We start from the raw sequence: 24339 nt of genomic DNA, 5'->3' as shown, positions 1-24339 counted from the left end.
TGTAAGTTCAGCAGTCAGCTATTGTGTACTTCACCAATGGCTACCCATGCTTACTGTGTTTCGGAGACTTTCCACTGAAGTCCCACTCAAAACTGGTGACTTGGTACACAGAAGCTGAGTTCAGACCTTTGTGCTGCTTTCAGTGCTGCATAGACTGTCCCAGCTGACAATGCAGAAAGGTTTCAAGTCCAGCCTAGTAAGGTACTTCTGCACTGGGAGGTTTTGGAGATTTTCTCTTACCTGTTCTAATAGTGGAGCAATTTAGTTCCTGGTAGCTGTGTTGTAGGGCAGCCACAGCTGTTCACATAACTTACCTCAGCTTGCTCAGAGCTAATGGGGGTTAAAATAACTTAACTGGAACAGCAAAAGACCTCCAGAAGGATATGTCTTGTTATATGTTAGAATATGAAGACTTCTTGGTATTTGGCTACAGTACCATGGCTCGGCCATGTGGTAGGAAGAACAGTATAACACAATCTGTGTACAATAAACTTCTTTATCCTCTAACTGCACAAATAATATGTTTTTAAAGGTATGAACATATGTTTACACGTATGTATTTGCATCAGGATCTTTGAAATATATATAGACATCTTTACAAGCAGTATGTGTATTTACCTTTTAATAGTCACTTATTTTTCCCACCTCCAGACACATAAGTGTATGTTAACAACTTTTTGTTCATGCAGAGATTTCTCTTCAAATTAATACAAAGAGGAAAGAGGCTGACCAGCTATGAGAAATCAGATTTCTTGTATATCAATTGTGTACCTAAGATTTCCTTCTGGGTGTTGTTTTGAGTGTTACTTTACATGTAGCTGATATAGCTTGGTAATTGCTGTATAATGTCCATTGAACGTATTTGTCTCTGGGATGCAAAGATACAAATGATCCCCTCAACCAGTATACAAGTAAACACTGATTAAAAACCTTTGGTGTCTGCAGTGCTGGTCTGAACTGGGGTAACAGATGGTTTTACAGCCAAATGGCTGCACCAAGGCTGTGTGACCCAGTAGCTTGTGGTGCTGATGTGGTGACAGCTTTGGTCCTCTCCTCTTTGCCCTGATACTTCCCTGCCTTGTGGGAGGGGGTCCATGGCACTTGTGCTATGCAGTTTTGTTCTTTGTGAAGCTCTTGAATGACAGGTAGGCTTGACTGTCTGGGGAGACTTTTGGTTTGAGCGATAGCAGGAGTGATCTTGGATGCATATTATCAGTCCCTTTGAGAATAATGCAGTTTTATCTAACATCTCAGGAATTTCTGGAGCCCTGAGCAGGGTTCTAGCTTCTGCAGGTCTAATCCCTGGTAGAAAACATAAATATATCCAGCTTTTATAAGATATTGTCTTAGGAAATTTGCAGAGGATTGGTACTATGGTCAAAGCCCCTGGCAGAGCTCTGGATCCTGGTCTCATTTCTGGTCAGAGACATTTTAATTGAGCTAAATTCTGTGGGGCGCAAGAGTTTGTCAACTTTCTCTGAAGGGGGTGTTGTGAAAGGAGTGTGGGAGCAAATAAAAGAAAGCTAATTCAGTAACCATGGGTGAAAAAAAAACCCTTCTGCTTTTTCTTTCTGCTGTTCATGTTCTCCCTTGTTTCAAGCCTCCTCAGCCAGGACATCTCATGTCACTTGGCTAAAAGATGCCTTTTCCTCCTTCAAGTTAGAAGATAACAAGCAACACGGGTAGTGGTAGCTGAAGCCAGAAACAGTCATGTGGATAGTGAAATCAAGGGATGGCAAGTGACCAGGCCTATGCTTTGTGCCTGCTTATAAATACAGTGGAAAAAAAGACACACTCATGTGGCTTCCCCAAAGAAGAGAAGTGGAGTTAGCAGCATGTCTGGTTTTCTTTTTGTGCATGAACAACATGGAGGGATTTTAAATACCTCCAAGGAAGAAGTTGCATTATAATTTACTTTCTTAATTTTATTACATGACTGTCCAAAGGCTAGGGTGTATATCCATTTTCAAGCTCTGAATTTTTCATATATATGACAATAATTTTGCAAGGAGATCTTTGTTCTCAAATCAGCTTGAGAGTGGTAGGGGTTAAAATGAGTGAGATAATAAAAGAGAAGCATCAGCCACTTTGAGAAATGTGCAACCTTTTTTATCCAATTCTAAAAATTGGATTTGAACTTCCGTCCCTCTTATATCACTTGCCCAGTTTCTCTTAGTCTTCCACCATTGTTACAGGCAGGCCTGCATCCTAAAATACTGATGCCAAATAAGAAAATAAATTAATTTTTTTGTTGGCTAAATGCTGCCATGATATACTGACTGGAGAAAACTTTTGGTTTTGAGGCTATTTTTATGTGGAATCCTGTATTTCCTAGCGTAAATTGTTCAACGGAGTGTGTGGTTTCTAGATTCTCAGTTCATCAAAATTATAACAGTGCTGTAGGAAAGACTGGTTGTGTACTAGATATTTACTAGGACTCTGTAGTGTTTGCCAAGGGTTCATGAGCATGGGGTTGTATGACACAGCTGAGGCACACAATGTAGTTTTCAAATGATGTGCTGAAAAGCTCTATGCCAGCTTCTGTTAAATGCAGATTGTATTTCTCCACTGCAGACATCACAGGCATCAGATTTATAATTTTTTTTTTTTTTTCCCCAGTTCTACTGATATATGAAAATGAGCATCTGGAGGCTATTGTTCAGGATAGAAGAGGTAGCATCAAGTGGCTTAGTCATATGCAATAGATTTTTTTAAGATGTGCAGGGAAAAAGAGTTGTGGTATATAGAGCCAGTTACTCTCTCTGTAGTACTGAATACACTTATTTCCAGTTCACAGTATGTTCTTTGCCTGGAGAAAAATTGGGAAGGGTGTTACCTATTTTGAGTTTGTTAAATGTATAGTTAAAATGATTCTAACTTTATTTTTAGTCAACACACATCTGAAAATATATATAATCTCAAAGGTAGTTTATTTTTCTAGAGATATCTGTGGAAAATTGTTATACTATTCTTGTAATTGATTGGCATTTTTAATTGGCAAAAACCTTCTCAAGATAAGGAAGGTGATTCATGTGTTTCATGATCAACATCTTATGATGTCCAAGTACTTAAGCATCTCATCAGAATAGATAACCTGCAATTTCACTTCCAAAAATCTGTGTCTGGTACATGGTTTTTTGAGGGTTGTTATGTACCCACGTTGGAGGTTCTGATTTTTAAAATTTGATTCCTTTTTTTGTCACTTTGAGAGATATGAGACTGGCTCTTTGCATACAAACTCATGATTTGGTCTGTTTTCATTCTTGTCTGCATGTATTTCTAACCTGTATGTGTGGATTCTGAAGGCAGACGTGTTCAAAGCTTAGTCTTAATATCTTTTTGCAAGGGCATTTCTTCTTTACTTCAATAAATAACCAATACGTGTTCATAAAAATAACTGTATTTCTGGAGCACTTTGATTTAGTATGAGCCAATGTCTACAGCAATTTTCTTAAAGTAACAAGAAGGAAAGGCATATCTATTGCACCTGATTAATTTTTTTGTGCGTGTATGCTACATGAATATAATTGAAGACATGAAAGGAATAGGATACTATTATGTGGAATCTTTGTCTATTCTGTTTCCCAAGTGTGGCTCCGTGTGAGTCCTATGTCTACTTATTTTCACAATGGCTATTACAATTAAAGATAGCTTTGGATCATTCAGCTCTATTTCTGTGACTTCCTCTAGCAGACATATATAACCATTTTATTCTAGTAGAAAAATGCATTTGGGAACAGGATTTCTTTTGAGAATAAATTTCATCTGTAGGCATTTCATTAAACACTTATTTCTGTTCAAACTTTTTATCTATTTTCACCCTTCTGAACTGTAGAACTAAGTGTAAATTAAATTTACATGGAATTGTTTAGAAAAAAATATTTCTAGTCTGATTATTCATGATTTTAATGTATTTTAGTGCATGTAGTGATGTAGTATTTACCTACCAAGTAATCTAAATTGCCAACAGTTCCATCTGGAAGAACTTTTATTGCCATTCATTCACTTACAACTCTTGCAGTATGCAATGTTCCCCTTTTTTTGTGTGGTGGCAGTACACTTTTTGTTACGCTCTGAATACTGAAGTACTACTTCAGACTGATTTCAGGAACTATAGTATGGAAAACTCTTAGGTCCCAGAGTTTCATCGTTTTGATTGGAGCTAATGTATGTTGGACCACAAACACATGTAGTTGATTTTGTCATCTTATTTGGGGGGAAAAAATGTGGTGCATAAGTTCTTTTGACTTCAACTTTAACATCTGGGGTGCAGTAAGGATTTCATTAATGTCTTAGCCAGTTGAGAACCTAAAGATATTTTTTTTGGTGTGGAAAAATTTAAAATGCCAGATGATAAATATCATAACATTTGTACATGATCACTTAAAGAAGGGAATCAAAAGACTTAGACGAATGAATCCCACTGAGTCTTTGGGTATATGAATAGACGTGATAATTTAGCTTTCATCTGTTTGTGTGTAAACATAAAGAATTCATTCGATGGCTCGTTTTCTACCAAGAGTCACAGAGCTATGCTGAAAAAAACAAAATGGCAACAAACAATTTGTTTCCCATTTTTGTGTTGACAGATGAAGCTGGGAGATACCAAACTGACACAGATTGCTCTTACAAATATTTCTGGTCCCAGAAAAGAAGTCCTGGTTAAAGCAAGCTAAAAATAATTAGGCTTCAGTTTGATAGCTTAATTACTTGCTGCAAAATTAATTGTTATAATCAGAAGATTATGGTGTTCTCTTGAATGAATAGTGTCCAGCAGAATCAGACAATTGTAGTGTAAACAAATGAATTTAGGCATTGAGTGGGATTTTTTTTAAACATTCACTGTATTCCCAGTTATCATCCCAGTTAGGTTCCATTCTGGTTGCTTGAGGAAAATGAGATCCTGTAAGCAAAAGCAACTGGAGTTACAAATTGTTTTGAGTAGTAATCTTTCTGTGATGATTCCATATAAATTAAATAGGAGACAATTTTGTTTACATATTTGGACACAAACTAGCTGCTCTGATTTCCTGCTTCAAGCTGAATGTAAAGAAAGTAATATGGATTGGGAAAGTATATATTTTTTTCTTTGTTTTCTCTGTTTGTGATTGTTATGCAGGCTTCTGCAAAATTAGCTATTATTATTTGCCAAAAAATTGGAAGAAACATTTGGCTTCTTCTAAACCCTTCAGCATAGACAGTCTTGGTTATGTGTGTGATCTTCAGGATTGTATATTCCTAAATAAAAATGGAAACATTTGGTGGGGGGGTAGATAAAAGTATGACGAGTAATACTCTTGTATTAACCTAGACTCTTAATGTCTGGGTTTTCACATTGTCCCATGAGGAGAGTATGTGAAATAAGCACAAATACCTGTTCAGTATGGAAATGCTTACAAACAACAACTTAGTAAATATTTGTATGAACAAAAACTATATATGTAAATGTCATAAGTGTCTTAAAAGCCCAAAGGAGTAGAAATATGCTTAAACTTAACACCCGTTCAGATCTTCAAAGACAGTTTATGAACACTGCTGCAGAATATTTGTAAAAAAACTTCTAAATATTTTCTGGCAAATATTATTTCTGTGTGAAAGGGTAAAATACATTTAAAGAAAATGAGTGCAGAATTTCTTTCTCTAGACAGGATTTTTTCCTGAAATGTAGCCTATGGAATTTTAAATTCCATGCATATTTGCTATTTCAAACTAGAGTGACTAATATGGAATTCACAGCAGCTAAAATGTTGATGAAGCTTTCCCTATGATTAAAGATGAATCTGAGCTACTATTTGCTTATTTCTGGTAGTAACGGAGTAGTTGTGACCTTTAGTGAGGCTAACTAACATATGTTCTTTTCTGCAATGCATTTCAGAGTGCTATAATAACAGTGGAAAAATTCATATCAATATATGCTATCTGCCAAAATACTATTAAGAATATTACTCTTCTTACCTCAATCTTATTCTTTTAATTTTTAAGGTTGAATAAGGGCAGGGGGTATACTTTAATTAATGTAACTGTCCTCTCCTCATACAAGGAATATTTCTATTTAAAAGTGATTAAGATTTACTGTCCTTAGCTCGCATAACTGCTGTCCATATCTCTATATGCTTTCCTGTTTTAGGGGAAGAGAAACAATATTATTTTATTCAGGAAATGGTTTTCCTTGTCTTTCAGTTCAAAGGGATATTGTGCTTTTGATGAAAAGGGAGCTGTTGCTTTTTCAGGATGTACTGACACTTAAGGAGAGACAGAGAAAAAAAGCAAATTGATGCTTCTGTGTTTTAAAACTGGCATACGGATGAAGAAGTTTGCTCAAAGTAGAAAATAGATCAAACCTGCATCCATCAAACGTAAAACTTTTATACTGAAAGACACCAATATGCACTCCCAGAGGTGATGCTCTTTCCTTTTCAGACTCCATTTTACTGTTTGGCAGTGGTGATGCAACCCAGGACTTCATTCACTTCCGGTATCTTTCCCGAGTCACCGTTTGCTTTCATGTGGGCTGTCAGACACCAAAGGATGGAGCAAATGAAGGGCTGGACCCTGCGGGGTATGAAATGCCCCCAAGTAGTTTAGAATTAAAAAGGACAGCAGGCTGATAGCCTCTACAAGAATCTAAGGTTGGGGAATACCTGGAGGACTTTTTGGGAAGGCCAGGGAAGAGACAGGTCTTGCCTAGTGCCTCACAGCCATGAGGGAGAGGGGCATGAAATGTTTCAGCTAATAATCTGAGCTTTTTAGATGTCAAATTCTCAAGTTATTTTCCTTTTGATTTTTCCCTTTGTTTAATAAGTAAATAATTTATTTTACTCTTAGTTGGTGTGCTTGGTCTAATTGAGACTGTGTATTTCACACCTGATTTCAGGAGACTGTACGTATCCCATAGTCCAAGCAAGACTCAGAGCTATGTTTGTAGAGTCAGATGGCTTAGTCTACACTAACTTAGCTATTTGTATTCCAGCTCAGGGCTTTGGAGGGTAGAGGGAGAAGTGAAATAATGTTTGAGAAGTATCTTTACATGTAGTTAATTTTTATTTATTTTAGTGTTTCTTTTCCCCCTGTGAACTGAAATGCAAGATTATATAAATTTAAGACCTTTATCTGAAAGCCTTATTCTCTGTCTCATGAAGTATTCTGTCCCATTTTGACTTATATTCCTATGTGCAGGTGAGGTAATAAGAGATTTCTAAAAGGTTCATCTTACTTTGTAAAAAAAAAAATAAAAAAATAAATCATAGCCTGTGTATTTAAAAGAAAGGTGTGAAGGAAATAGTTTCTTATGATTTTGCTATTGCCGAAATTCCTGTCCACTGTAATTCACATTTGCTTCTTTCAAAAGCAAGCTGGGAATATAAACCCAAAATATTTCAGTGCACTAAAAGCACAAACTTTGAAATTTATTTTGTACTGCCTGACAATAATCTTTTTAATTGCTTTACAGCATGCAGAGAGACAATTTTATACTCAATTACTGCTCTGGTAGGAACTTTTGGTTAGAATCACAGACTTTTAGGAGAAACTTATCTTTATTCTTTTCTATAGATCCCCATCTTTAGACTGCTCTCTTTGCCAAAGAATCAAGTGAGCTAATCATTCTGGGGATTCTCACCAAATGGCTTGGGTGAAGCCATGGAGTTGTACTGAGGGTTGGTAGGATGCTGGTGAGCCACAGACTGCGCATCTTCCACTGCCTTCTGCTGAAGCACTCTCGCTGCAGAGGAAAAACCCACACACCTGCATAGTTTTAAGTCACTAAAAATTGAAAACTGTAGAAGCAGAAGTTAATTCTTTCTCCTTGGAAGGATTTTAAATATTTTTGCAGTCTTGTAATTGCACTTCAATTGCTTGGATAATGACATTATAACAAAAGATTTTTGATATATAGTGTGAAATTCTGGGACATTAAAGAGCTGGTGACAGTATGATTTCCAGGACTGATTTCTGCCACATCATGATGGTTTTGAAAATCAATTGAAAATCTGTAAAGAATTTCATCTGACAAATATATATGTTTGTTCATCTTTGCAGGTGTATGTGCTGACAGAATGAGTATGCTTTCAGGTATTTAAATGTTACCTGAATAGAGATAAATGGAAACATTTTTAAAGTTAAGTGTGCTACTTGCTTTGCTGAATCAGGAATATAACACATAAGTAGCTAGAAGCCAAATTGTGAAGCCAGTAGAAGTTATTTATGCATGGTGGTTCATTTTTTTTCTGTTTTTAAGATTCCATGTTAGTCCTAATTGTAAAGATTGCTCCAGGAAAATAAAAAAGAAAAATGATAAATAGGAGAATGACCTCACACTTGATGATAAGCTTCACTGACAAAAAAAAAATTTTCTTTTAAAAAAAAAATAATACTATGAATAAAAATCTTCAGACCTTTTCTTTTAGAAACTTGGTAGTGTTCTTTTTTAAGCTTAACTCTTTTGAGGAAACTGTTTCTTAATATGCTGGTATGTGTTAGGACTAATTGCATCAAGATTCATTTTTATTAGTGATAAGATACTTGGCTGTTTGACATTATGTTCAAAATAACATGTGTGTGTGTGTATATTTCCTCTCGAAGAGCCCTCCTTCCTATGTGTCTTACTAAGATTAAACAGTTATCTACTTAAAATATGTGCAAAGGAGGAGGTTCTCTTTCCTGGCAGTCTCCTTGCCCCCCTTATCCCCTGGACTGCTCTCTCTTCCCCAGAATTTCTCTGCCTATCTCTGATTCAGGGTAAATGATCTAGATACATAGGCTGTGTATGTGTAGTTTATAAGCAAGAATAGATACAGGACATACAGAAAAAAAATCTGATGAAGCAAAATATTTGCATTTTTGAACACTGACCTGGTGAAAGGTCTCTTAAGGTGTAATAGGGTGCATGAAGAAAAGCTTAAAGCCACAAAAAAAATTTTAGCTTACCTAATAGTTCAAGGTACCTGCATTCATTTTGGCCAGTTGTATCGGCTTAACATGATCCAAGGTCTGAGTCTGCTGATTGTAGGATTATGGGATTTTTAGTTCTTGTTTTAAATCTGTGACTTCACTGAAACCACAGTGCATTTACAGAATACCTGTGCTGGCACAGAACATGTTTCACAAGAGAAACTAGATGTTCTCACCTCTGGGAATAGCAGTACCCCTAGAGAGAAAGGGCGAGTGCTGGAGGCTTGACATATTTTAGCTGTTCACATCTCATTTGTTGCTCTAAGTCTGCTATAGTTTTAATTTGCTAGCACTTTTGCTACATTTTATTTGTAGGGAAGACAAACGTGTACAGGCAGGGTAGTTTTTAAGTTGGAAAGCTTGCAGATTGCTTTGTACTTGGGATAGAGAGGCCAGTGAAAGCTTGCTTTACCCAGCACCAAGAATTGCTTTATTTGTGAACAAAAAACCAAACCTGTTTCTTCAATTACTTAAAGGGAATGAAAAGTGGAGGTATTAAAAGAAAGCCCCCAAACTCTAGAAAAAAATTATTTCAGATTTCCATTAAAGTCACAGCATCAGAAAAAATTGTTCATAGATTGTGTTTGTCAGTATGTCTAAAATTCACATTTCTTCTTTTTCTGTGGATCACCTGGATCATTATATTTTATCTACACATTGATATTGTTCATGACTGGTGCAGAACAAGTGTCACTGTCAAATTTAAGATGTGTTTACAATTGATAAGAATAAGTGGGTAGTAAAAGTTTCATGATATTGTAAACTATTAACTTTTTTACTTTGAAGTATATCATGGTCTCGCTAGCTGTGTTAGCCAGGCATCTTGCTCCCACGGAGCAATCTCACTTACAGGAAAAAAGCAAGTGGGAGTTTTTGGATTTTGGAGCTGATTCAATTTTGCTAGAGTAAGAATTAGAGGTAAAATGAATGCAAGCAGTAACAACAAAAACCAAATAATTGAAAAAGGGACAGAAGTCCTACTACTGATGAGAAATAGATATTTTTCACTGGGCAAAGTGACTGCTGAATGAAATGAAGAACCTGTACTGGGAGGCAGAGCTATGTGAATTGATGTTTAAGCTTTTAAAAGTCTTTTAACAATTATTACCCAGTTCCTTGAGAAATTGCCTTAGCAACTGAATGTGAGTTATTGCATGCTGCAACAGCTTCTGTATCCATACAGAGACTTTCCTTACAGTGCTCCTTCACCTTTCCAGCACACACTTTGACTTGAAGGAAACTTATTTTCTATGAATATTTATAGTCTGTTCTTCTCTTAAAAGAAGTTTTATTGATTTGATTACTGCTCCCACAGATCACAGATGAAAAGGAACCACTGAAAGGAGATCAGCCTTTGTCTTGTCAATTCTTGAATATTATACATTTTATTAATGTCAGTCTAGGTTTTCCTGTTATTATTCATAGTTGAAAAAGAGAGGTATTGGTAACTGAGAGGTTTTTTTAATACAATGTCTTTTTTCAGGCTTGAGCCACAACATTTTTACCTTCAAAACAATATATTGATGTTTTTGTGACACAGAATTATGGGTTAATGCTAAAAAATCAGAATTTTGTAGGTTGGAATCCAGATAATACCAAAGGGAGTGGTGTGCGGAGCAATGATATTAAGTAAACAGCAGTACTTTGACAACATGGTTCCCAAATCACTGACTAAAATTATGAAGAGAATTGGCTTCTAGAAGCTATAGTGAATGATCAAGAAATTACGCCTAACTTCTGTAAAGCAGAGATTTTCAGTTTCATAACAGACTGCAGTTTAAAACAGAGGTACCTTCACCTCTGTGTTCTTGCACAGGGCACTTCCTTCAGCAAGATTTGTGCAGCACTTTCATCAATTGCATGTACAGAAAAGTATTTAACTTTTATATTGAAGAATTAACTTGGAGGAGGAGAGTTAGCTGCATACCTGTAATGGGATCCACAGGCAACAGCTTGTGAGCAATGGCTGTAAGGTATAGTTATAGTATGTGCATGTGTGAAAGAATTCATGTATATATGTAACAGAAATATTGTGCTTTCACTGCAAGGGTATTCATACTCAGTTCATCCAGGTATTCAGATTTGCACATAGTCTTTGTCCTTATTCAGTGTTCAAATTCTCTTGCACTGTGTCCAGGTATATACATGCATGCACATGTGCATGTGTGTTGGCCCTGACAGAAGGGGAGTCTATAGACTTTGTAAATATTCACAACAGATTTCTGTGTGGCCTTGAACAAGCTTGACTGAAGTTCTTGGAGGACTTCAGATGTCAAACTTTCCATAGTTAAGGGTCAATGTAATGTGATTGCATAGTTCTCAGCCACAGATTTGGTATGAGTTACAGACCTAAATGATAGAGAGAATTTTGGATTTCCCTTCCCTCTGTGCTTCAGTTGCTTATTTCTAAAAAGGGGAACAGGAATTCTCTAGCTACTTCACAATGTTGAGAGGTGAGTCACATGGAAGACTGAAAATGCCCTTACACTATTACTAACCAAAGGTGTAAAACCCCATGAAGTATTTATTTATAAATATATAAGTGTATGACACGGGCATACACAAGGATGTCAAACTTTGGAGTGTAGGACAGAGTTAAGAAGAGGAAAGAAAAAGGTGTCAGTGTAAAAATGCAGATGTTTCCACGCAGTGAACACAAACATGCAAGTTTTATTATTTCTGCAGTGTATGCAGAGATTTTCGCGTAGCCAGTATGGGTACTTACACTGCCATTTTGTTTAATGATTATGTCTAGACTATTATTTATGCTAAAGGGATATCTTATTTATGAATAAGTGCATATCTTTGCCTTGGCACTGTTGGGCGGGCATGTATTTAAATGCTAATCCTCTGAGCCCAAGTGGCGATCCAAAGGGAAAAAGCATCTTAGCTACTAGAAATTCAGCGAGGTACCTTTCATAAAGATTTCGTCAGATAGCTCCTCAGGGCCTGGAAAAAGCATCTTTTGATCTCTTCAAATCAATTTGACATTCAATATCAAAACATATGCATGCCCTTTGAAAAGGGTAATCACTGTAATTGAGCTGCATAGTCAGGGTGGATGTGAACCTACGGCAATACCGCTGCCAGTTGCACATGGCGTCTGGTGGCTGAAGCCGAGGGCATGGCAGCCGGTTCACCTGGCTCTGGCCTCATGGAATTCAGCAGCCAGGAACTCACCCTTTCCTCTGAGTCTATGCAATCTTCTCAGTATCAAGTTTCTGTAATCCATTTTCATGTAATTAAGGGTGTGCATGTTCACTGAATTGTTTCTCTTTCAGTATTGAACTGTTTCATCAATTGCCCACATATCCAAACCTACAGCTGAGAGTAGTTTCTCATATCTCAAAATATATGACATTATTTCAGTATAATTTTCACTTTGTTTGCTACCTGATGAATGATGTCTTGTGTAATCTGAGGTATGTCAAAAACAGTGAGAAAACATTTACTGGTATTTGAATTTACATTTTCTTGTTTGGAAAGAAAATGTTTCAAACCTTCCCCAGACCTTTCAATCCCACTTGAGCTATTTGATATAAATGAATCATAAGTGGTGACATTCTTTTCCAGTCAATTTTGCAAGTAAAATCTAGTCCTAGAACTCTCAAAAGCACCTATAATCTCTCACATGAGAAATACTTAATTGCAGCCAGCCAGTTTCAGTAGATGCCCTGCTTCATCTAGGAATTTTCTGTGAAAATATATTCACTTGGAGCCTCTATTCTTCTAACTCCACTTGGAAAATGTGGATCTAAAAGAGCTTTCTGAAAGACTGAGATACCTGTTAACTAGAAAGCAAAGGGATCTTTTTTGCTACTTGAAACAGAAATTAGGTGGTTTTTTTTAAAATTAGTTGCCAATCTTCCTTTCTATGAAGGTTTGAATGCAAAGACTCTCATCATTTGAAGAAAAGTGTCCAGTCACTTGTATGAGAACTTCTAGCATTTCAAATGTTTTCATATTTGCAATATAACCAATTGTTTGTCATGGGGGAAAAAAATCCCCAACCAGACATTGCAACTTCAAACATGGTTTTGCTCAAAAGCAGTAACATATTTGTAGTTATTAAAGCTAGCAATTTCTACTTAATAGCAAGTCTATTTCAGATGGGAAAGTCAGACACTTTTGTCCTCAAAGAAATATGTCAAAAAAAGGGGACATGAAAATAAAGAATTCCTATAAAGTCTCTTTTTTTTTTTCTTTTCCTTTAGCATACCCTTGCTTCCATCTCTATTGCTGACCAAAGGGACTGAGGTTCCCTTTGAATCTGATTTGAATCATGGAGGCTGTAAGGGGTTTGGAGCTGAAACCATGGAATATGTTATTTTGCTGAATGGAGCAATTAGTTACAATCTATTTACAATGGCCTTTTATTCTTGATTCACTCAGGGGTTACTGGAAGCTCCTTCTAAAATGCATTTCTTATCCATAGCTGCTTGTCAGAGACAACGTATTCCAAATGCACAAAGTCCTTTGGGCATTAAAGGCATGCTAAGCATTTAGCAGGACATGAAAGGGATTTCGTGAAACTAGGAGGCAAATTGTGCTCCTGACTGTGACAGTGAAGTGGGGAGGGTGCATTGGGGAAGGACAGTCTGACATTATCTTGGGTGAAACTGATCCCATTCTGCAAGCTGAATTTTGCACTCTGTACTGTTCGTTGCAGAGAGCGTTGGTTAGAAGCTTTGAGGGAAACTTTCTGATAAATTCAGCAAGTTTAAACCAAGTGCTTTGTTCATTTCCATGTTCAAAACCAAGTGTATTTGTTGTAATGGGGAACCAACTGGCTCTAGGGACTACCCACTTAATAGAAACAGAGGAAGAAAAAAGCTGCACGGGACTGAAGGTGTGAAGAGTGACCGAGGTACTGAGGCTGCCTGTAGGATCAGAGCGTGCGCCCTCCCCATCCCTCCCAGGGACGGAGGGAAGAGCAGCAGAGAGCGTGGGGTGATGTGGTCGATTCCCTCGGGTTTCTCAGTGAGCGAGACAGACTGACTTTATGCCGATCTCTGGAGCAGAAGTGGGAACTCTGAAGTGACAACGCCGTGCCAGGGAGCTGCTGCAGCAATGCCAGGCGTTCCTGCCCTGCACGTGGAGAAGAGCTGCGTGGGTAGGCAGGGATATGTGGTGGCATTCCTGCGGCCATGTGCTCCACTTCAAGCACAGTGCCTGAAATGAAGTTTTCCTTGGGTTTTACCTAGCAGCAGAATTCTTCTGATTACTTATTTATTTATTTTAAAGAAAGGAATAATACTTTTCTGAGAGAAACCCCTCAGGAGTTACATCAACCATATGAAATATAAATACATTTTCTCTCCCATTGCATAAATGATGGATTAGCTTTTCACTGGAGAAACCGAGAGTAGGATGTAAGGAGAATTTGTGTAACTTGCAAAGTAGGCTGTGGAGTACAGCAGCAGACTGTTATAAAACATGACACTGTAGGAAATATGATTAATGTGTGATGGAAACTCCTTGGCAGATCAGTTCACTAAAGTACATGTCCTACCACAAGAGCGCCATGGTTTGTATTATGTGCAGTGAGCGTCTGGACAGAGGTAAACTACTACCTGTTGGAGTACTATTTCATCCAGTAATGTGTGACATTATTTTTAAAGTACAATTAATAATACAAGGCCTTCTTTGTTGCTTATGGAAGAAACTCATTTGTCATTTTTCAGGATGAAAAGCAAGAATTTGTGAGTGTAGAAGTGAGGTACTGTCCTTTTCTTGAGCAAGACGTGACTGATTTAGGGAGGAAAATACATAGAGCTGAACGTGAACTTCGTGTCCTCATACCAATTAGCAGCAGATAAGTATGCTGCAGTAGCAATTGTCTCTGTGATAGCTGTGGGATGCACAGAGAATGTCAGTTTGTTTTATGAAGCTAACTGAGCAAAACTGCCTGCTTGGTGTGTGCTTCACAGGGCTGGTATTTTGTCACCATTACGAGACACCACTTTTGTAGAGCAAGTGAATACAGTTCTTACACCAAAAAACCAGGGAGGGCAGTTTCCAAATCCTCTAGTATGAGTGTTATAAATCTGATATATCCAGACCCCTGATTCTGAGTTACATTAAGACCCCTCAGGAATTACACCCTGGCAACTATTCAAGCTCCTGTTGATGCATAAACAGGCATGTTTATGGAAACAGAGTAGCTTGGATCTGTTTGTCCCTTTTTGGTTGGTGATGAGCTAATTTTATTTTAAAACTCAAGGGTCTTTTCTGCTTGGTGCATGAAGGGACAGAGTGAACTCAGTGGAGCTAAAATTTCCTGAATTATAATAATCAGTAATTTTAGCCCTGGCTCTGGGTTAGGGAAGGATACTAGGCTGGTCTAAAGGCACTGTGACTTTTTTCCACTTGCCCGAGTCAGACTTTTTTTTTTTCCATTATATTAGTGCAGGGAAAACTTGCAAAGTTGGAGGGCTCCATAACCTGTAATTGGTGATGTTTCCTGTAATTTTGTCCTTTTTGTTTAGTTTGACAGGGTTTATTAGTCAAGATTTGGGGAAAATATTAATATCAACTTTTTTACTTTTTTATCTAACTGAACTCTATCAACATTGCATTTATTGTTTACACAATTACTATCTGGAAACTGATATTAGGGCAAAATATCTAGGAGTAAAATATATTCCCAATGTGACTTATTTTAGTGAAGTTGAGTGAGGGGCAGCTTTGTCTCCTGTGTACTGAAAGGAAAAAGTAGTTTTAATAACAGAGCTTTGCTATAGCTTACCTACATGGAAGCAGAACCAAAAATTAAAATAATAGGTTTCATAAAGAAAATTTATATGTTAAACCAACATGCTCAAAATAGTTAAATACAAATTCTGATATCTAGCTAAGATATCCAGGAAATCTATTTTATATTGTAGAAACTTACAGTCGCATTGTGTAAAAATACTAAGCTATTTTTAAAAGAAAACTACATTGCAAGTTCTCAGTAGAGCCGATAAAATTTGTCTATCAGCTTTTTCACAGGAAAATTGGATTTTCATTGAATAATTTTTGTGTATATAAAAAGTATCTCTTATGCAAAATTTAAGACACTAAGAAACAGATTTCTCAATTACTTGTTAAAATATTTTGCTTTTTATTTACAAGTTATTTTTTCTACCAAAAAGGTAATTTTTTTTAAAAAAGGCTTTTGTTTAATTTCTCCATGGAAAATAAGCCTTCTTCTGACACGTTCTCCCTCCGGTTTCCTTTGAAGTGCACATTTTTGTGTTGAAAAGTGAAACAATGTCAAAAATGCTGGGGTGTTACTACTACTGCTCCCTCAAAACATGAGTCATCCTTTGGAGGAGAAAAACTTTTGAATTAAAACTGAGGACTGATGCTCATGAAACTTGTCTGTAGGGTTCTGCCTATGTGACCTTGGCCAAATCATTAAAATAAACAATCCTGGGAGGTGCATCTGAGGGCATTTCACAGATGCTGGGGCCTGTGCTCTTTGTATTTCAGTTTCTCCATTCTAAGTGGACCAGCAGCAATCGAGGATCACAGGTGTATCAAGGTGCTCTTTTACCCAAGCCAGTGAAGACAAAATGATTTCCACTTTCAGATAGAGCTGTGAACTGTAAACTGTTTCTTTAAGCTTTGTTTGCAACACTGAAAGAACCAGAGCCTTTAATAATGAAGACTCTAAGTAGTCCCATTTATGCTAGAAATCCCTGTTTTGCTCATCGAAGTGGGTTTTTTTCAGGCTGCTTCACTTTGAAACACAGCACATCTGAAGGAAAATTGTATCTTGTTTACAAGTACTGTAGCCTGCCAATTACAAGTCCAGTAATAGATGTTTCCATGTAGCGGAGGCTAAGGCATAGCTTAACCAACTGGTATTAACTACATGTAGTAGATAAGAAAAGCTGTCATTTATTTAAAAAAAAAAAATCTGTGAGTTTTTCTTCTCCACAATACACATACAAAATAAAATAAATTGGTGAATTGTGCAGCAGTTTAGTTTTAGCTCAGAGAGGATTATATTACCTACACTTATTTGATTTTTCACAATGTTTGCTGTGTCATATGGTTAACCTAGTAGGACCTATTTTTAACTGTTCTGTTCCTAGAGTCCTTTTAAAATGTGCAATGTAATATATGTAACTTCTTAAACATCTCAAGTTGTTTGTAATTTAGGCTTTGGAAACATCTCCCCACGCACACAAGGTGGAAAGATATTCTGTATCATCTATGCCTTATTGGGAATTCCTCTCTTTGGTTTTCTGTTGGCTGGTGTTGGAGATCAACTAGGGACAATCTTTGGAAAAGGAATTGCCAAAGTAGAAGATACCTTTGTTGTGAGTATGCTGACTGCCTCATGTGTTTTTTCATGCTGTTCATTGTTCTGAAGGTAACAAGTGAAATGAAAAGTCTGAAAAACAGGGTATAGCTCATCACTGTAACCAGACGTATAGCAAAATGTAGGAAGAACTTTGTGAAGTCTAAACATATTATTGAACACCTCTAATTGAGAATTGGACAAAGCCCAACATTTTCTACAATAATTATGGTTGAGAAGAGGAACAAGATCCAAAATATTTTATTTTTGCTTTGCCCTTATAATGCTCCTAAGGTTGCTGTGATGCTTACCTTTAAAGGTTCTCATATAGATTGTGATAGGAAATCAGTGACTCCGAGAGATGGAAGAGGGGAGCTGGAGGGGTAATGTGGAAATTATTGCTGCTGCTTTGAGTTGATTCACAGAGGACATTTGGTGTCTGAGTCTAAAATCACAGTTCTTAATCTCTACTCCGATGCCATCATACTTGAGGAAATGCTTACAGACTGCAGGCACCTACACTTTCAGATTTATGGGTCTGTAGGTGACTAAAGCTTTGGGCATTCACAGAATAAGGACAGCCTAAATGGTACAGAGCCTCTTGGTGCTTCCCTGACATTGGACTCCTCTGTGGTGTCCTCACTGGGTTATAGGATGTTCTACAGTTCAAAGTATTTTCAGCCTCTTCTGCTAAACTGCTTAGCACAGCCTAGAGGTTCATGCCCTTCATTTTCTTTGGCTACTGATCTTTATTTATTCATGCAAAGTGGCATAGCTTTAGTAGAGGAAGAGACCTGTTAAACAGACTAGAAGCTTGTGCAGATATTGATACAGCTCAGCCATAGCCAGTCCGTAACAATGAAATGCCTTGAATTCTAGCAGAGGAACTTAATTTACTTGACTTAGTCTGTTTCACACACAGAAAAGTTTATTAAGATTGTATTTTACTAATGCAGTTATTAAAAATGTATTTACTGATATTTTTGAAGCATAGAATAAATGGCATAATGAAACTTAATAAAATTAATTATTTATGTGTTTTACTAACCTTTAAAAAAATGTTGTAGGTTTAACTATTACCTAATGTTCAAAACATGTATGAAATACTATTTGTCTTTTGATATGTAGGACATGTCATATCCAGTGAATATTTAGTAAGCAGCCTGCCTTTTTAGCTGTTTGCATCAGCACTGCAAGTGTTAGAAGGATTGGTTTTCTGCAACAAGCCCTGATGTTGCAATGCAGCACACCTTTTCTATGTTGAAAGGGTCTGCCATGGCTTTATTTTTGAAGCAAAGCAAACTGGAGCTGTGCTGAGTAGTCTTATGCAATAGGTAAATACAAACTTGAAAGCTTTTTTAGTAAAGGCAGGTATTTTTTACTTTGAAACATCAGCTCAAGTCCAGACAAGATACTGGTAAAGAACATCCATTTCCATTGAGATTTGTCTAAAAAGGGAAGAACATTCCATAAGAACATTTTATTTTTTTATCCTTTCTGCTTTTTTATAACTGAATTTTATTTTTTGCTTAAAAGTACAAAAGATTTGAGACCTATTTGTGTGTTTCTTAGCCTGTTGCTCATAGGGATAATAGTTTTCCTTTTTTCGTAATGGATGTATCCCTACAACATGAATGCCGCAACATAAAAAGCAACATCTTGCACACTTTTGACAATATCTGAATGAAAACACTGATCTATATGTTGCAGTCTGGAGCACTCCATTTACTAGTTCTCCAAAAGAAGAATTGGGAGATGCTGGTGGGTCAGAGCAGGGAATTTCATGTTTCCATAATCCATACTACTGTGATTTGGGTACAAGAGCTGGACCTTGGTCAGGCTGACTGTAAAACATAGTTTCCATTGGCATTAAAATTAAATACAAGAAAACATTTTTCATGAACAGTCTGATTTCATTTTTGGTCTCCTTTTGTGAAAGTTTCTGGTTTTGTGCATTCCCTTGCTGCTTTTAAGTTGAACTAACATGCTTTGGATGGATGGAAAGCTCTTTAGAAAAATGTCAAATTGGCAGGGCATGCACAGGACTTTGCAGTGCTTGCTTCTAGCTTTGGTACACTTTAAAAAAAATCATTAATAGCTTACACAACAGATAAAAGACTTGGTTCATTAAATCTACAGATAATCTCAAGCTGGGGAAAGAACTAAAAGTCGGAGGACAGAATTAGAATTCAAAATGATCTTGAAAATTTTGAAAAGCAGTCTGAATATATAGGATTCAATTCCAGAAGGACAAATTCAAAGTACTATATGAAGGAATAATAAAATATGCAATTACATTTCAGGAAACATCTCTCTAGGTGCAATTTGTAGAAATGTTCTGAGGACTCTTGGGGCTCATGTGCTAACATGGCTTAATGTCATACTGCTGTGAAAAAGCATACATCATAGTTAGAAGTATAAATAGAAGTGTAAATAAATAAATAGGCAACGCATAAGAAAGGATCTTTCCATTCTGTTTTGTGGTATTTTTTGGTATCTAGTGTTGAGTACAACACTTAACAAAACATAGATTAATTTGCTGGAGCCAAGGGAAGCAACAAGAATAGATGGGTGAAGAAAGACTGAAAGAAATGCATTTATTGGGTCTGAAGAACATATGACTGAAAGAAAGCACCTGTAAAAGTTTACTGGAAAGACCAAAGGAGTGATTTCTTTGTTTGCCTTGGATAAGACCATAAATAGTAGACTTAAACTGAAGGAGATGAGATGCAGGTTAAGCATTAGGAAAACTTTCTGATGACAATAACAGTTAAGCATGATCACATGTTGCCTGGCCAGCAATGTGTCTGCAGTGGCTTAGGTGGGGTTGTTTTCAGAAGAGGGCAGGTGATGGCTTCGTGTCCCTTCCAGCTCTATATTCTGTGGTTCTGTTTAGCCAGTTACTTGATTAGAGAGAACTATATGGTTAAAATTCACTGGGTATTTTATTCAGTTATTTGTGGATGCACAAAAGCAGAGACACTGCAGGTGCAAACACTACTTGAAGCTCACTCAAATATCTAGCTCCCACTCAAAATTTTAGCATGATCAGCTGTTAATATTAATGAATGGTACACATGCCACTTGCCCAGATCACAAAAGTGGCCACAATGAAGAGTCCAGCGCTGCTCTGTATTTCCTACTGGCAAAGGTTCCCTAGGATAGTCATGTTTGCTTTGAAAACCCTTTGAAAATAAAACCCTGCTTTGATTTCCCTGTTTGTTTGAGAATTATAATGGACTGTCCTCTTGAGCAATGTAGTGGTCACTGTGGGCGATAGGTGCTTACGTACAGTGGCGCAGTTTTATTAACGATGGGTTTCCTCTCTTTCCCATTCCCTTTCCAGAAATGGAATGTGAGTCAGACAAAGATTCGCATAATTTCAACAATAATATTCATACTGTTTGGCTGCGTGCTGTTTGTTGCTCTTCCTGCAGTTATATTCAAGCACATAGAAGGCTGGAGCACACTAGATGCAATTTACTTTGTGGTTATCACTTTAACTACCATTGGATTTGGTGACTATGTTGCAGGTAAGATTTTCTCATAACTCTTTATCTTACAATATTTTGCACAGTGATACATGTCCTGCTTTTTTGTATTGTTTTGGGACAGACACATCTCTGTTGTGGTGCCTCTCTCCCAATTTTTCCCTTTATCATACTTGTGTCAGTGACGTGAGGGGGTCTGACCTAATCTTGGATGATGTGGCAGGCTAGAGACAGGAGGTGGGACAGTGAAATGCATGGTGCCTATCTCTGCATACTCCATTTTTGATTCTCCTGTGCTGTTAAAAGATGCTTTACTTATTTTTTTAGGTAGATTTTTTTGTTCTTACAGATTGGGTGAAGTGCAAGAATTAATACAGTATTTTAGTCTGCTGAATATATTTTTTTTCAGCTGCAGTTGTTTAAAATGTCTCACCTTGTGAAGTTACATGACGTAGTTTTTGTGTGCATCTCTTTCAAAGTGTAGTTCTAGAGCTCTGTTTCTGCCATTGAGATGTCTCTATTGCTGTTGGATCCTGCTTCTGTGCTTTCTTTCTTTTGTTTGTTATGTACTCATTTGTCCATGTGTGTTTTGTAATGTAAGGAGGTTTAGCAGAACCCGTAGATAACGTGTCCAACTTCTTATGGTTCTATTAACCCAGCTTGGATTGGTTGCAAATAACTTTGACAAACTGAGCTAAAAAAAGCTTGTGCCAGTTCTCTGCATCAACTTTTTTCTTGGAAAGGTGTTAGAGGTGTTAGACCACTTCTCAGAATACAATTGAGTAAGTATGTTGTCTGTGTTGAGAGTGTTGATCCGAGTCAGTGATGTGTTGAGGTGAGGAATAGAAATTCAGAGCTTTGTGCTCTGAGTCTGAGTCTCGCTTTCTTCAGCCTGATCTCATGCTTCTCCTGATGCAGCACCATCATCTCTCTCTTTAATGAGATGTGTCTCCCACCTCTGAACTCTGTGCAAGGCAGAGGTAGCTGAGAAAGGTAGCTGGGATGGACAGCAGTGCTGGGCTGCTGTCGGTGAGCTGTTCTGCTGGAGGGAAGTGTTTCTAGTAGACATCCACATGGCATGGGCTCCTTCCATGTCCCATCTGTAGCCAGGGCTGTTGCGTGAGTCCAGGTGCACCAAGGTGAGGCTCTCAGGTTGGGTAGCTCCTCCTAATGACTTGCAGGCCTGCCTGGAGCTTGCCTTGATGGCAGGAATGTGACTGGTCTTGTTGCTGGCAAGAGCGTTCCAGGTTAGTAAAGTCCCACAGAGACCTCTGAAATGTCTGAACTGTTTGGCATATTCATAAATGATCTGGGTAAAATGGGGGGAAATTTAGTGTTGAAGATATTAAGTAATGCAAGCTGTTTAAAAAATGAAGGCCACTGAGAAGTTGCCGAAGATTCTTAGAAGTTATAGAACTGGGCTGTAAAATGGCAAATGAAATTTATTTGGGCTTTTACATAGGTTTTTGTGATGTTTCCACATTTCTTCTGAATGTGTCTCACTGGTTTCTCCCTTTCCCTTTTCCTTTCCCATATTGTTTTTCTTATTTCCATTTTGTCTTCAGGAATTTGTGATTCTGGTCAGATTCTAACTAGCACCAAATAAAAAATGTATGCTGTTTCCAAGCCAAGAGTCTGGATGTTTTAGACTTTTATTCCTGAGGGGTACGTGTATGACAGGGAATAAAAATAATAGTATATAAAGGCCTGGTTATATTTACTGTAAAGCATCATGTGAAATGGCCCACTTGGCTCTAACTAGAACACTGAGTACATTCATCATTACTCTTATTATAAATTTCCACAGATTTTTCTATTTGTAGACCACTTGATTCATAATTTGTTCCTACATCATGTCTGGTTTTTAATTTTACCAGGAAACACTTTCTCTTTCTACAGAATGTCCTTGAATTACATTGTTCTATAGCTTATGGCCTTTCATGGTTCACTTCTTATGTATTTTTTATTTTTAAAGTTCCACTGTAAATGCATGATATCAAAATGTCAGGAATGTTTTCTATTTCTTTGAGTAACATGCACAAGACTTGTATTGGTACTGTAATATGTTATTGACATAAAGTTTCAGTGTGGGGGATTTGGTTTTGTACTTGCAGAGATGATGCTCAAGAGAACAGGGTTAGATGACTATCTCCATCATAACGGGGAGGTTAACATTGTCACTGTACTGTATTTTGTCAGAGAAGAATTTGACAATATTATCATCTTTGTGTGGACTAACATAGTCAGTTTATGGTAGATGACTTGAAGGATTTTTCAAAAAGGTCCATTTGTTTTCTTGTCATTCCAGTACATAATTGTCTAGTTAAATAAAAGTTCTGAAACATAGGTAAGGTATTCATTGACTGTGCTTTGCACTGTGGAAGCTTACAGTCATTGGTGTGCATAAATACTAAGCTATTTGAAGAAAACTGACATTGCAAGTTCTCAACAGAGCTGATAAAATTTGTTTTAAGGGCTAGGGTTCCTTATTAATTTTAAGGAAGTATGCAGAATCTTTTGCACACTAACAAATTAGTAAGTTGTCTTTATAAGTTTTTGATTTGCTTGATTTTCTTTTAGGTAAGTCATAACTACCATGCAGACACTAAGGGCCATTGATATTTTTGTGGTAGGCTTCATCTAGAACACTCTCTCCTTGAAGTTTAGGAAAGCTGAGTGCCATAAACAGAGGAGAAACAAGCATGTAGAGTTAAGGCATGTGATACTGTAGGGGGGGTTATGATAAAATATGGGTATTGCATCTGAAATTGTGGCTGTAGAGCATGGCTTGCTTAGCTCTGGTTTGTCATGGTGAGGCATGCACCAAGCAGAATGATGCTTCAGTCCACTTAGTGCCTAGATGGCAATGAATTTGGAAAAAAAACCCCTTCACACTGGCATTAATTTATTCCCTTTCTGGATTTTTCCTGGTGAGAAAGGCATATTTCTTAAACAATAGAGTGAAAATTACATTCTTCCACTCAGAATTTTAGTCAAATCTAAAGTAGAGCGGTGGGCAGTGATGCTCCAACTTGCAATTACAGTGGAGTGAACTATTCTAGCAATAAAAATAAAATTGGCAAATTTTGTAGCATATTGGAGGTCCATGGGATATTTCATGATTATGTGTCAGTTTTGGCTCATGAACTTCCCTGAAAAATCCAAAATTCCTAAATATTTGAAAACTGCCAAATATTCCGGTAATTTTTTTCTGGGAACTGTCATCCCAGAGGAAGAAACATGTTTGCAAGCCCTACGTACACATTATCACAACCATGACATTTGTATTGGGGTTAAAAGAAATATTTCTTATAATAACTGTCACTTTTCATTAACATGGAACTCGCTGCTTTCTGGCACCACTGTGGCTAAGAGCTGAAGAGAAGCCCTGAAGAACTTTTAGGAGGTAAAGAAGAGAGTGTTTCTGAATAGCTTTAGCACAAGAAAGCCAACAGAAGAACTTGGGATTCAGGAACATAATGGTGTTAAAGGCTGTAGTACAGGTTGTCATATTAAAAATTATTGTAGAGTTCTCCAGAATTTTTCTATAGGTTTCTTCTCATTTGTACTGGAGAGCAAATACTCTGTTCCCAGAAACTAGAATGC

The 24339-nt window shown here is 37.2% G+C and overlaps 1 protein-coding gene across 6 annotated transcripts in view; it reads left to right on the top strand.

Moving 5' to 3' along the window:
- Window positions 1–24339, top strand: part of KCNK2 (potassium two pore domain channel subfamily K member 2) — a 129424-nt gene that overhangs the window by 79457 nt on the left and 25628 nt on the right. For all 6 annotated transcript variants that reach the window (XM_075042644.1, XM_075042645.1, XM_075042650.1 and 3 more), the window contains 2 exons: window positions 17101–17261; window positions 20589–20775. In XM_075042644.1, coding sequence (XP_074898745.1) covers window positions 17101–17261; window positions 20589–20775 — 348 coding nt within the window. The remainder of the gene's footprint in view (window positions 1–17100; window positions 17262–20588; window positions 20776–24339) is intronic.

Source organism: Buteo buteo, chromosome 12 (assembly GCF_964188355.1).
Source record: "Buteo buteo chromosome 12, bButBut1.hap1.1, whole genome shotgun sequence".
Taxonomy (NCBI): domain Eukaryota; kingdom Metazoa; phylum Chordata; class Aves; order Accipitriformes; family Accipitridae; genus Buteo; species Buteo buteo.
This window is presented reverse-complemented; position numbering and strand designations above follow the sequence as displayed.